This window comes from Protopterus annectens, chromosome 17.part0 (assembly GCF_019279795.1).
Source record: "Protopterus annectens isolate FY-2018-M chromosome 17.part0, PAN1.0, whole genome shotgun sequence".
NCBI classification, from domain to species: Eukaryota; Metazoa; Chordata; order Ceratodontiformes; family Protopteridae; genus Protopterus; species Protopterus annectens.
Window position 1 is genome coordinate 90,690,883 of NC_056751.1, and position 14,382 is coordinate 90,705,264.

Genomic DNA, 14,382 nt, shown 5'->3' on the forward strand with positions numbered 1-14,382 from the left:
ATAAATAAATAAGTAAAAAAAATGCACTCTATTCATCTGCTTTTACTGTATTTGTGTTTCTTCCTACTTTATTACTAGGGGCATTAACTACAACTCTGATCTGAGATATATAACAATAAGTATACTTTTCTGTGCATTTAAAGTGTTTTTTGATTGTATCTGCTTTATTTTCTGAAAAAAAAAAAAAATATATATATATACTTGTTTCCCACCTTTCTAAGCTAGTATAGTCCAGTTTTCAGGTTAATGCTGAATTCAGGGCTGTGTTACAAATCTCTGTGTTTGCCCATACCTTACTTGGATAGAAGGAAGTTTTTCTGTTCACCTGTGAGAGAGGGGAGCTTTGAGCAGCCTATCTGTCCCTGGAGGAGTGGTTTCAGCCCAGAAATTAGCAGTTTATTGGCTATTTTGGGCTAATTTCTATCTCTTTCATTTCCCTACTATAAAAACCGCATTTGCCCGGTTTTGAGCGCCGGGCAGCGCCGGTTAGCTAGGGTATAACTATTCACGGCTGCACAAAGTCTGCTATTCCTTTTTTCCCTTGGAACTAGACAAACTTTCAACTTAAGCACTCAAGCCATTAATTTCCCAGCCCTGCACTTGCTCAAAACTCATAGCAAGCACTTATAAACCCTAGCACTAGACCCCCCTATACTGTACAGAAGGACAAGGCTCTCTATTCGACCTTACCAGCCATTCAGTAGAACAGTTCACTGTACCTATCCAGACATGTCCAAAGGGCAGTTTCAGGTGTACTCTCTAGTCCAACTGGTGAATCTGGGCATTTTGAGGCAATGCTACAACTGCCTCATGTACACAGACAACCCCCTCCTACCACCAAACACTCATACATGCGAGAGATGCAATTATACAGCCAAACTGGAAGCAAAGCTCTCTCAACCCAAGACTGGATCAGACAGTCAAGAGGAGAAGGGAAATACTTGCATCACACCACCAATCTCACAGAGACCCATTAAACCAGCACCGGCAAAAACACACATAAATACACAAAAAAATACTCTGAGGCTCTAAATAAAAATCTGTAAAAGTAACAGAGACCTCCAAAGCAGACATCCAAGCAACCACCACCCGACAAAAACCATGAAACACATACTTCACAAAACCAGTGTGCCACGCAATCACAGCCCTTAAGGCAAAATAACATACCCAACATACTAGTAATAGGTGACTATAGTCAGGCGCACTGACGTCCCACTCACTAGGCTGAATAAAGAGAAGGTTACTGTTAGCTGCCTGTTGGGTGCCAGGATCCACCACATAACACAAGCACTCAGGTCACTCCAGAACAAGTACAAATACGACTCTATCATTGTCCATATTGGTGTGAATGACCTGAGCCATACCTCCCTGGACTACATGAAAAGAGACATGGAAGAGCTCTCCGATCACGTAGCCCAAGCCAATATGGCCCTGACCCTGAGTAGCATCCTGCCCTCACCATGAATGATACCACGGTATAAAGAAAAAATGATCAATTTCAACAATTGGCTAAGTTTCTGGTGTCATTCAAAGGAGATCTAGTGTCTGTCCACCTGGGATGACATGCTTGACAAGCCACGCTGCTTCACTAGAGACGGCTTGTACCTGTCACCCTTAGGCTTTCGAATACTGGCCAAGGCACTTGCTTCCCCCATAGTGCCTTTTTTAGGCAAGGCTCAAAAGATGAACCCACTGCCGTAAATGTGTCTACATTAGAAGCATGAAAAGACAAAACTGAAAATGCCGGAAATCAAAAGGGAGTTTGCGGGGACATTGTACAGTGAGGAGTGGGATATTTGCCCTTTCCTCACTGTAGTGCGATCTCGGAGTTGGAATATATAGTTAGCGGGGGGTGGGGGGGCGCACCCACCCAAAATACCAAGTTTGATTACCGGCATTTTTGCTCATGTGAGCGTTCGCTAAAGATAACTTTCGGTTATCTAATATAGACCCGCCATAAATAGCACAAGTAACAAAAAACTGAGGGTAATGCTACTCAATGCCAGAAGTCTAAACCTCAAAATGCATGCACTCGAAGCACTCCTCAGTATGGAGAAAATTGATTTATGTGCAGTAACAGAAACCTGGTTTAAGGCTCCAGAGAGCACACCAGCGCTACCAGGCTACAACTCATACCATACATTTTGGCCACAGAACCCGGACCGAAATACAAAAGGCAGGGGCGTATCCATATTCATCAAGGATACCTACACGTCCAGGTTAGTGGCACAGAACGATGCTTCAGAGATCATCCACGTGCAACTAACAACGGGCAAAACTGCAATTCAAATTGTAGATTGCTACAGATCACTCACCATGTCCCAGGACCCCCATTCCACATTTCTGGAAACATAAAGGTCCTACCAAACGCCCTAATATTGGGCGATTTCAATTACCCAAACATTAACTGGGAGAACTGCTCAAGTACTAACTCCCTTGCCCAATATTTCTTAGAATTTATAAACTCAAACACTCGGGATCAACTGGTCAACACTCCCACCAGAGACGACAACATATTGCACCTGGTCATCACCAACATGGGCGACCGGTGTTCCACACCAGAGGTCAACGCCTCGCTGGTTAGATCTGACCATAAACAAATCACTTTGGATATCCACATCCCCCCCTACCCCTGGACAAGGAAACCACCATGAAAAACTTTTCAAAAGCAAACTTCACGTTACTTAAGACCGAGGTGGAAAGTTTCAAAGCCTCCATGCTAAATATAATGCTGTCCAAGCTGCAAAATCCTTTACTAATGCATTCTACAGGCACCTACAAGAATGTAGGGATCATGCTATCCCAAGCAAAACCAAGACTCACTCCTCCAAGAAAAGGAAATCAGTCTGGTGGACCCCTGCCATAAACAAGCTATACAATAGAAGGAGGAAACTAGTACAGAAAAGAGTAAAATCCCAAGAAGGGAAGAAATCCCTGATCAGTATCAGCAAGAAACTACGATCCCTCATAAAATCATCCAAGGCGAGCTTCGAAAGAAAAATTGCCAAGGACTCCAAAGATAACCACAAGGCATTCTGTAGCTATGTCAAGAATCTAAGTGGCAATGCTCAGATCTTCTCAGAGTTGGTGCAGAATGGCACAAAATACACTGAACCGACCAATTTCGCCAACATCCTGGCAGACAGGTTCAGTGCAAACTTCACCCCCAAAAAGGCCCATAACCATACCAGAAGAATGTAGAGCCCTTGAAATCACAGACACTCAGGTTAAAACAGCCCTCTCCAAAGCCAAAAACACAGCATCAATGGGACCGGACGGTGTCCCAGGCTGCGTGCTACACGAGTTCAAAGAAGAACTAACTCCTCACCTAAACACACTGTTCAAACTCAACCTCTACACAGGCTACGTACCCATAGAGTGGTGTACAGCAATGGTTATTCCACTCCACAATTGTGGAGCCACAACAGACCCCAGGAACTATCACCCTATAATCATCACTCGATGGGTTGCCAACTGGCTTACTGACAGAACCCACACTGTAAAAGTAGCCAACTCCAAATCCAGCTCCAAACAAGTGACAAGTGGAGTACCTCAGGGTTCAGTCCTGGGACCACTCTTGTTTCGCATCTACTTCTCTGAAGTAGGAGCCAACACTAAGGGACTCTGGCTAACAAAGTTTGCTGATGACTGCAAACTGGGAGCCATTATTGAATCTCCAAATTATGTGGATACTCTACAAAAGGGCCTTAAAGAAACAGATGCTTGGTGCCAGAGCCATGGGCTCAAGCACAATTCTAAGAAATGTATAGTTATCCCCTTTGGGAAAAAACATGTACCCATGACTTACCATATAGGTGGCAGTACACTAAATACTGAAATGTGATAAGAGACTTAGGGATACAGGTGGACAGTGGTCTCACCTTCGATAACCACATCACCATAACAGTCAGGAAATCCTTCTGTGTGGCACACCTCATCACTAAGGGCTTTTCATCCAGAAAAAAGGAGATCATTGTCCCACTGTACTCATTCCTCATTAGATCCATTACAGAATACAACGCCACATTTGGTATGTACCTTTCAAGACATCTGCAACAACTGGATAGGCCACAGAAATACCTCACTAAATGAATCGCAGGCCTAAAGCAGATGCCCTACACTGACTGCCTTAAAAAACTACAGCTATACTCTGTCACATATCGTCTACTCAGAGGCGATCTCTGCTTAACATACAAGGCCATGTCAAACCCACAGCTGTTGGACATGCTACACTTAAAGAAATCCCAATCCCTCAGAGCCACACACTCCAGGGATCTAAACCTTGTCATCACAATAAACAAAACATGCTGTAGGGATAGGTTCCTGACCCAGAGACTCCCCAGACTCTGGAATAGACTCCCCATACATGTCAAGCATTGTGCCTCTTTGGCCCTCTTCAAAAGGAACCTTGACGATTGGATGGGAGAAAGGAAATTCACCCCAAGGATCACGTCAGTTGCCCTGCTAGACAGGGGTCCAGGGAAGTAAATAGTGTGGGAAGAAATAGCCAGGGAATTGTTAAGGCTAGGCTTGTATAGGCCTTATGGCTGATAGCCTAGTACCAACCTATGAACCTATAAGCCTGACCAGCTTGGTCTGCAAGGCTATGGAGCGCATCATCATGGAACTCATTGACAGAGACATTAGGAACCTCCAAACACTAGTCCCTACCCAGTTCAGCTTTGTTAAGGACAGATCATGCCTCCTGAACCTGGTGGACTTCTTTGAGACAGTTACCAAGGCTATAGACGAGGGAAAGGTGGTACACACAGCCTACCTAGATTTCGCAAAGACCTTCGACACCATTCCCCATTCTGGTATTATAGACAAGCTCACCAGCCTGAACATAAACCCCTACATCACAAGATGGGTTGCCAACTGGCTCACGGACAGAACCCACATGGTGAGAGATGCGGGAGTTAGGTCCGACTCTAAAATGGTTACAAGTGGCATTCCCCAGGGCTCAGTCTTAGGATCCTTCCTGTTCGGCATATACTTCTCAGAAGTACAGGCAAGCACAGGAGGACTATGGCTGACCAAGTTCGCAGACGACTGCAAACTAGGGGCTATAATTGACTCTCTGGCTGACACAGACATCCTCCAAAAGGGTCTCATTGAGATGGGTACCTGGTTTCAAAATCATGGCCTCAAGCTAAATGCCAAAAAGTGCATAGTCATCCCCTTTGGAAAAAACAAAGTACCCACAAACTACCACATAGGTGGTAGCCCCCTAAATATGGAAAACGTAATAAGAGATCTGGGGGACCCAAGTAGATAGTAATCTCTCCTTTGATAATCACATTGCCAAAGTGGTTAGAAAATCCTTCTGTGTGGCCCACCCAATCACAAAAGGGTTCACATCCAGATCAAAAGAGGCCATCGTGCCCCTCTACTCATCACTATTCAGACCCATCATAGAGTTCAACGCCCCATTTGGGATGTACCTTACAAGACACCTGCAACAGCTGGAAAGACTACAGAAGTACCTCACCAAGGGGATCACTGGCCTAAAATAGATGCCCTATGCAGCTCGACTGAAGAAACTCCAGCTGTACTTGGTTGCATACCGCCTACTCAGAGGTGATCTCTGCCTGACATACAAGGCCATGTTCAACCCAGAATTGATGGACATGCTCTGCCTAAAGAAAACCATTTCCTCTCAAGCCACACGCTCTAGGGATCTAAACCTCACCACAACAATAAATAGGATGTGCTGGAGGGATAGATTCCTGTCCCAGAGACTTCCCATGCTCTCAAACAAGATTCCAATCTACATTAGGCAGAGCTCCTCACTAATACTCTTCAAGAGAAACCTTAACAAGTGGATGGGAAACAGAAAGGTTACCTCGGGGATCACTTCAGTGGCTCTGCTGGACAGAGGCACAGGGAACTAATCTAAGGGGGCGGCGAAATCCAACACATTCTGGCTAGCCTTATAAATGCCTTTGGGCAGATAGCCTAGTACCTACCTATGAACCATGATGATGCAACTCTCCCTCTCTTTCTTCGTTCCTCAGTCACTGGGAAATTGGCTGTGCTCATTTTTGTTTATATACATCATTCATACTTTAAGGTAAAATCCAAAACTAATCATGCATGTTCTTCATACTGTGAAACTTCATAAAGATAAAGAAGCTTGGGTGGTCTGTGTCTACCATGTTTTTTTTTTTTTTTTTGTATTTTATTTTATATTTGTTACGGGGTGATTTCCTCTCTATAAACTGAATATTGAATTTTGCTTTGAAGAGCATTTGCAAAAGTATGTTGTGCTATGGTACTGATAAAATAGCTGTACGAAACGGTTTGGGAAAGTTTGAATCCTACTGCACCAGTTTTTACATGGTTATCTGTTTCACCATTCTAATGTCTTAAAAATTCTGTTTTATAGGCTATGAGTCAAGAGCCTGCAGTGACTCTGAAGAGTCCTCAGAAATCGAGACATCTCTGGAGTTACTTTCTGACATTCATGTGCTCAGAAATGGCAGAATCAAGCCTTTGCAAGAAGAAGAAGAAAAAGAAGAAAATGAAGAAGAGGTGGCTGACGAGACTGAAAAAGGCGGGGAAAATATTAATTTGAGTGAAGAGAAAACTGAAGATGACAATACTGACAACAGCACATCAGAGGTGTCTGACTATGTGAAGACAGAAAGCAAAGGCTTTAAGCTAAGTTACTCCAGTGACTCCATAGATGCCTTGGAAGAAGACGATCTTGAGGCCTGCTCCATAAGTAGACCTGAATTTCTTGAGCTCTACATACCGGAACTAAATGAAATGGCAAGTGCAAACAAAGATATTTTCTCGACTACAGCTAGCGTAGTGCCTGCCACAGAAAACTGTGACAGTGGCCGCAGCTCATTTTCCAGCCATCTGCAGTGTCCTGATAAAATGGATTCCACGCCTGAACAGTGTAATGGAGACCCTGCAGATCACGGTGAAGGAAATGATTTATCTGACTTCACACTAGACTGCAGACTATACGACAGTAATACGATGGAATATTACAGCCTGTGTGCAAACGTGACTCCTGATAGCAGTGTGGAAAGAAACATCCTTAGTAGCTCCGGAAGCTACTGTTCCCTGAGAAGTTTGCCTTCAGTAGTAGAACAAACAGAAAAAGGCACCAACACAAGTCAACAGGAAGCAGGTGGTCCCATTTTGCATCCTCCACCAGGGTTTGGTGACAGCAGTTCTGAGGATGAATTTTTTGATGCGGCTGATAGACTGATCACTTCTGAAGTGCCAGCAGAAACTGAAATGACAGCAGCCAAAACAGGTTGGTCATATATTAGAAATATGCCATTACTCTCCTTTTAACACTAGCTTTAACATACTAATAAAATATATTGTAACCAGGTTACTTAGGTAACATTACAAATTATTGATTTGGACTCACTGAGAATTACTGAATCTGAAACACTTCTATTATAAACAAACACATCTGACATTTAGATATGGATTGAAAAAAAGTAGAAAGGCAAACCCAGTTGTAACAGCCTGCATTCACTACAGCATTTTGCAGGTTTTCACAGGAGCCATGAAAAACATTTTTTCAGATTTTAAATCATCAGATTTAATTAGCTAGAACTCTTTTTTGTTCCCTAATTTATCATTCTTATAATCCCCTTATTGTATAACTGTTTTTATTGTAACCTATTTGCAGGATTCTGAGACTTTTGTATGCTGAATTTTGCTTACTAAGCTGTAGATTATTTTGTAGTTTTATTGGGTCTCTCCATATATTTACCTGTGTCTCCTCCACATTGGTCACCTTTTTAGAGATTTATCTTTGACTGCAGTGGTCTCAGACTCAAACTGGTTGAGGGTCATTTAAGGAGGAGTCCCCTGATCCAAAGGCTGCACAGGTGATGTCAAAAACATTACATCAGTTATAACTTTCAGTTTTGTTTGTGTATCAATATCAGCAGAGAATGGATCTGCACAACAACTGCAAATGTTCACTGTGAGTTTTTTCAAGTCTACAAATAATGCTCAAACCCCTTGAGTAGCAATCTATGAAACCTACATAAGCAGCTCCAGTAAAAGATGTTTCAACTCTTCCAACATGGGCCTGCACTGCTGGGAAATGACAGTTTGTTCTCTGACAGCTGCTTCCTCAACAATCTCAGTTTGGTGGTTGTGCTGATGGTTCTCACCATGTCACACATCACTATAATTATCTGTTTGAGACCTTAGAGCTTGACATTAAGTGCATTCAGATGGTGAATTATGTCATCATGGAAGGTCAGAACTAGCAACCACCAGTAGGACATGATGACTTCAAAGCAAGGATCACTGCAAGAAGCAGTCAAATGGGTGGGGCTAAATGGAATGTGGTGGGACTCTATTACAACAGGTCAGTGGCCTTAATCAACAAATAGGCAGTTACTTTCATGCACATATTGCCTCAGAACTGCTCATTGCAGCCACTTCATGGACAAGAAACCACCTCAAGATACCTGACTGCAATCAAAGGATAAGCTTTAGGTAAAATAGAATTTTGGACAAAGGAATCCTTACCCCCATTGTAAGTTGGTCCCCCTACACCCCCACAATTTGAGAAAATTAATGAATAAATGTATAAATAACTGATATGGAGGTATGTATCTTCTCAGCATACTGGTGTCAGAATATTGTGTACAATCCACACCACCCTATCCTGGCCTCATGCCATCCAGTTTGATTACTTCTTTCTTGGTTTGTCTTCCTATTAGCTTTTTCTGCCATCCTTTTAACAATCCTGAACTGTCCAAGACTCTTCTGTAATAACCACGGAGGAAGTAACTGAATTCAGGCTGTTACAGTATGATACCTGAGGTGTACACAGTAACCAAATGAATCTAACACTCCCAGAATTCATAGGATTCTATATGCTCTGAGGAGAATCTTAACAGCTTTTTAAATAACATTTTCAGCCAATGATAGCCTCTAAAAATTTGAAATTAAGGAAAGAAATTCAGTTTTATTTTTTTCTTTCAAGGAAAAATAAGTTGTGTCTAATCCTTAACATTCAAAGTGAGTAAGCAAAATAATAATTACCAATAAATTTAGATGACAAATACTTGCAATGATATATAAATCCTGTCTGGGAATAATTTACCTCCCTACCTCTCCAAAACAGACAGTTACCTTCTGTGTGCCCTTCTGATGTTAGATTGGGGTGAAAATAAAATCACTAATGGCTGCAGGCATACATTATATACCTGAGTGTCTAGGGGAGGAATCCAAAGCACTTGGATAAAACCCTTATACAGACAGGGATTGCAGACTCTACAAAGAATGAATCAGCCAAACAATCATAGAACAAAGTTCTGTGTTAATGCTACTCGATGTTCCATTGTGACAAAGTTTAGTTACTATTACATGCATCCTACTCTGACTGCCACAGCCCAACCAACAAAGCATAAATTATTGCAACATTTATTAACTGTGTACACATCAGGTGTCAGACTGTAATAAAATAAAAACTGCAGCTGCCCACAGTGATTTATTTTAGCAGATGCACGCACACACACACACACACACACACACACACACACACACACACACACACACACACACACACACACACACACACACACACACACACACCATTTATAGGCACTTTTATGACTGTAACTATACACATCAGATGCTTGATTTGAGTAAATTAATGAATAAATGCATAAATAACTGACACAAAGGTATATGTATTCTCAGCTTACTGCTGTCAGAATATTGGGTGTGATCCACTGTAACCCCACAATTTATGTATCAACCTCTTAACTCAAGAATAAGGAGACCAATAAAACATAATAGGGTGCAAGGAAAAAGACTGGGGACAGTTATTGCTTTTAACTTGGAAGGTTGCCATAACAACAGACTTTGCATTAGCATGCTTTTCCTGAAGGCTTTTATGTCTGAAGCTCAAGTATCTGTCATTATTTCCTGATTGTCATCCTTACTGGTTGAGGCAAAATCAGAGATATTGTGGGAAAGCAGAGCCAGTTGAGAGCATGTATGCTACCACACATTCCAACATGCATAACACAGTCATACACACATAGGTGTGACCATCAAGTCTAACCGTTTGTATGATTTTGACTATGTACCACAGAACTTTGATTACAATTGAGTGAATTAATTGATAAATAAAAGACGCACAGGAATGTATCTTCTACTGTCAGAATACAGCATGTAACTCACTTCATCTTAATTCATGTGTAAGTCTTGGTTAATTGTGGTGACTGAGGAGAAAATAGCAGAGGCACAGATCATGCTATATATTGATATATTGTTAAGGATGTGAATGTCATAGGAAATGTTCCTGTTTCATGTCAATGTATTTTGAGCCCTGCCCACAATTTACTGTGTGTCTACAAATGCATGTGAATATTAATCGTACTGACTATTGTAGTAGATCACTACTGCAGTGTTTCTCAGTATAAATGCTATTCCAGGTTATTAATAGTGCATATTGTAAAGTAAAGCATTTTAAAAAGTTTGTTAAAATTGTCAAAATTTAACCGAATAACCAAAAAAGGCTCATGTAGTAACTGGAGTAAAGAAAATACCACAGAGGAGTTCCAAGTATAAAAAATCAATTTATTAGAATTAAAATTAAATTGTAGTCGATTGTATTCAAGTGCTTTAGTCCTTTAAACTCACAGGACTTACTCAGAATCAAAAAAATGAATGAGTGTTCACATCACATTTAAAGCAGAAAAGAGTCACATGACTTAACAGCATAATCCCAAATCTTTTAAGTGTCAGTGCTCACTGAAAAACACTATTGTCATCTGTCAACAGTTACAAAACAAAATAAAATCACTGCCTTTTTTCCACTGTGGTAGTTTGTATTATAAATTATTTTAAAAATAGATATACTAAATGTTTAATAAATAAAACCAATTATAAGAATGTTAATCAATAATCATAAAATGAGTAAAATAAATAAAATATGGCTTATGTAATGGAAGAACGTTTTGTCTATATCAAATGTGTATATATTTTGTGTTAAATGGTAAAGTCTTTTGTTGTGTGTGTATGTATATATACAATATATGTATGAGAAAAGTATGTAAATACTGTACATAATTCACAACCTCAAGATAATTTCAGCCAAACACAGTAAATGTTTAATTAATTATTTAGTTAATTAAATTTCATATGACTGCATGTAAATTAATTACAACTTTAGATGCCCTTAACTTAAGTACTGAATTGATGAAAATACAATCACTTAACCCTGGCAGGGATACAGCATTCAGTCTTAATTGCCAAACTAACTCCTTATTATCAGTACTGTTTACCACTGTCCACCCCTCTCATCTGGTGTGACAGTTTCAAGGATTCCAAAACAAATCTTTAAATTCCAAAATATGTTTATACAAGACACTGTTGGGATTTTTCTTTAATATGTCATAATAATGTTCATAAATTCTTTTACATAACATTCTGTAAGTCTTAACAATGTAACATGACTAGCAGTTAGAACACATAGCAATGTATATCACACCAGCTGTCATTCAATTGTCTTTGTGTAAAAATAAATAAATAAATAAACAAACTCTTGATGAACAATAGTTTTTTTAAGTCAATGTACTGCATTTCCAAAATATATGGACACTGTTTACAGGCAACACATTTACTTGTTCCTATTTTCCCTTGTGTTGAGATCTCCACCTTTTGATGTATTTAAAAAATATTTTTCACATTTCTAGCCACTTTAAATACAAACCTGGGTGCATCCCCTATTAAATCAATAACTTTTCCATTAGTTTTGACTATTTCCTTAACGCTACTAGAATCCTAATTATATTTTAAAAGAAGGTAGCATGTAAAATTTATCCCAGTTGTTTAATTTTCCAATGTAGTCAGTTTATTCATATTCTGTACTTTGATCGCATTTGAATGAATTAATACATAAATAAAAGACACACGGGAATGCATCATCTTAGCTACCTGCTGTCAGAATACAGCATGCAGCTCTTACTTCCTGTGCAATCCTTGGCTGATTGTGGTGACTGAGTAAAAAATAGCGGAGGCCCAGATAATGCTATCTATTGATACAATTACTAAGGATTTGAATGTCACAGGAAATGCTGCTGTTTAATGCCAATGTATTCTGAGCCCTATAATAAATCAAAAAAAAAAAAACAGATGAAATGGTAACCTTAGCACAAATAAGAAATGTAACCAACAACAGAAGTCTGGACGACTGGATAAAACGTAAAGACTTTTAAGTGTAAAAATCTTTTATTTTGCTTGTCATCCCAAAGGTTTCGTCAGAAATAATTCAGTGAAACACATGCCTAGTATTTAAACATCTTACATCCAATAAAAAGCAGTCAATAATTTTTCAATTAAATACATAATTAATTAAAACCAACCATTGTTAAAAAAAACAGACTATGGGTATTAAAATAGAACATAATATATATGTAATACACCTGTGTATTAACTTTCAACCTTCTGTACTTTCAACTGCATTTAATATTTATACTCTCATTTAGTCCTGGAAATTCATCAGCCATAAGTAAAATCTGCCACTTAGTTTTCTTTTTTTTTTCCTAAAATGTTTTTGTAATTTCCCCCATGAAGGTCTTCGGGAACTTGTTCTAGTACATAAAACAAAAACTTATTGTAATTGTCACATTAAATTGAATGCTTATGTAAAGTATTATTTAAATCTTTAGATTTTATAGCATAAAGATGTTCTCTAATCTGTTTAACATCCTACAAGTCAAACCTATGTATTCTGAGTACTGCCCATAATTCACTCTGTATCTGCAAATGCATGTGAATATTAATTATATTGGTTGGCTGTTACAGTAGGTCACTACCCAATATTTCTCAGTGCTTAGTTCAGTTTTAATGCTCTTTCAGATCTTTAATAGTGTAGACTGTAGAGTAAAGCATCTTAAAAAGTTTGTTAAATTTGTTAAAATTTAAAAGAACCCAGAGAAAGTGTTAATGCAGCTGTTATCTCTCATGCACACAGGCAGATGTGTACACAAATGCTCACTTAAAAAACACATGCAAACACTGGCCTACTTCAGATGATCGAACTTTCAAAAGTTCAACTTTCATATGGCCGAGACCACATATTCAAACTTTTGAATGTTCGAACATCTAATAAAAAAGTAAAAAATAAAAAATAAAAAAATACCTGAATGTTTTGGCAGAGGGGCTGCAACCCCCCTCACACCCCCTGCTATTTATATATACCAACTCCGAGATCACACTACTATGCAGAAAAGGGAAATCTTCCTGTTCTGCTCTGTATGGAGATCTCCATTAGGAACATTCAAACTTTTAAAAGTTAAATCATATGGTCTCGGTCATATGAAAGTCGAACTTTTGAAAGTTCAATCATATGAAGGGGACCCACAAACACAAATATATACACACACACATGGAGGTTATTTACAAAGCCAATCAAGGGTGCTATACCTCAAATACTCAGAAAGACCATTGAGAATGGAAACATCAGTGCCAAAGCCAGAAAAAAACAATGTCACTAGGCTGTCATGCAACATATCTTCTTTTAAAACTTTAACACACTTGTGAATATACTCATGCAGGACTACAAGCAAGACCTGAAACCACAATCAGTGTGACAGGGCATAGTTACTGCATGAGTTATTGTAATGCACCACTTGGTAGGCTGGCTATAAATATTCATTTAAAAACTGTAATTGTGCCAGTTTGGGCATGTCTTGGGGACCACATCTGTCCTGTGGGCCACCATTTTGATATCCCTTATCTAGTTAGCACTAGCAAATGCTTTGAACAGCATTGCACATGGAGCTGTTTACCAGATGAAACAAAGTAACATCAATCCCTTTATAACAGAGTGAGTAAGAATAAGTAAACAACCTCTCAGTGAGAAGAGGTAATACTTTATATGCTCCAGAAGCATCTCTTGGGTTTACTCAAAGCTGCAGTGAGTTGCCCTTCTGCCCTTGTTCTTCTGTTTTCCAAATACCTGTTTAGATACTACAAAAGATAACCATTTATTTTCAACTGTTTTCTGCACTTTCTGATTAACTAAAACAATATTTGCTGCTTATCTGTTTGTTTAAACTGTGCAACTGTATTTTACTGCATTTTTTACATTGTCTGCTAACTGAATCCCTCTTACAACTGTAATTACTGTTCTTCTCCTTGTTTTGTTCATTTCACTTGTTTGTTGCACTTGAAAAAACACTAGCATAGACTAGGGTCAGGTTTTTGCTGACTTTAGTACTGTTTGAGACCTTTGGAGCTTGTAAAAGAGTTATTTTTTTTGTCTGGAGAAGCCACCCTGGGCCCTGATGGGAGGAAAGTGTGCAGTTTGGACTGATCTCGCTGGAGTTACTGTTGCAGGGATCTCTTTAGGGCGTTCTGATTGGATAATTTGAA

The 14,382-nt window shown here is 39.4% G+C and overlaps 1 protein-coding gene across 1 annotated transcript in view; it reads left to right on the top strand.

Annotated features, from left to right (window-relative positions):
- Positions 1-14,382, top strand: part of FRMPD1 (FERM and PDZ domain containing 1) — a 998,362-nt gene that overhangs the window by 969,551 nt on the left and 14,429 nt on the right. The window contains exon 14 of the mRNA XM_044059294.1: positions 6,389-7,273. Coding sequence (XP_043915229.1) covers positions 6,389-7,273 — 885 coding nt within the window. The remainder of the gene's footprint in view (positions 1-6,388; positions 7,274-14,382) is intronic.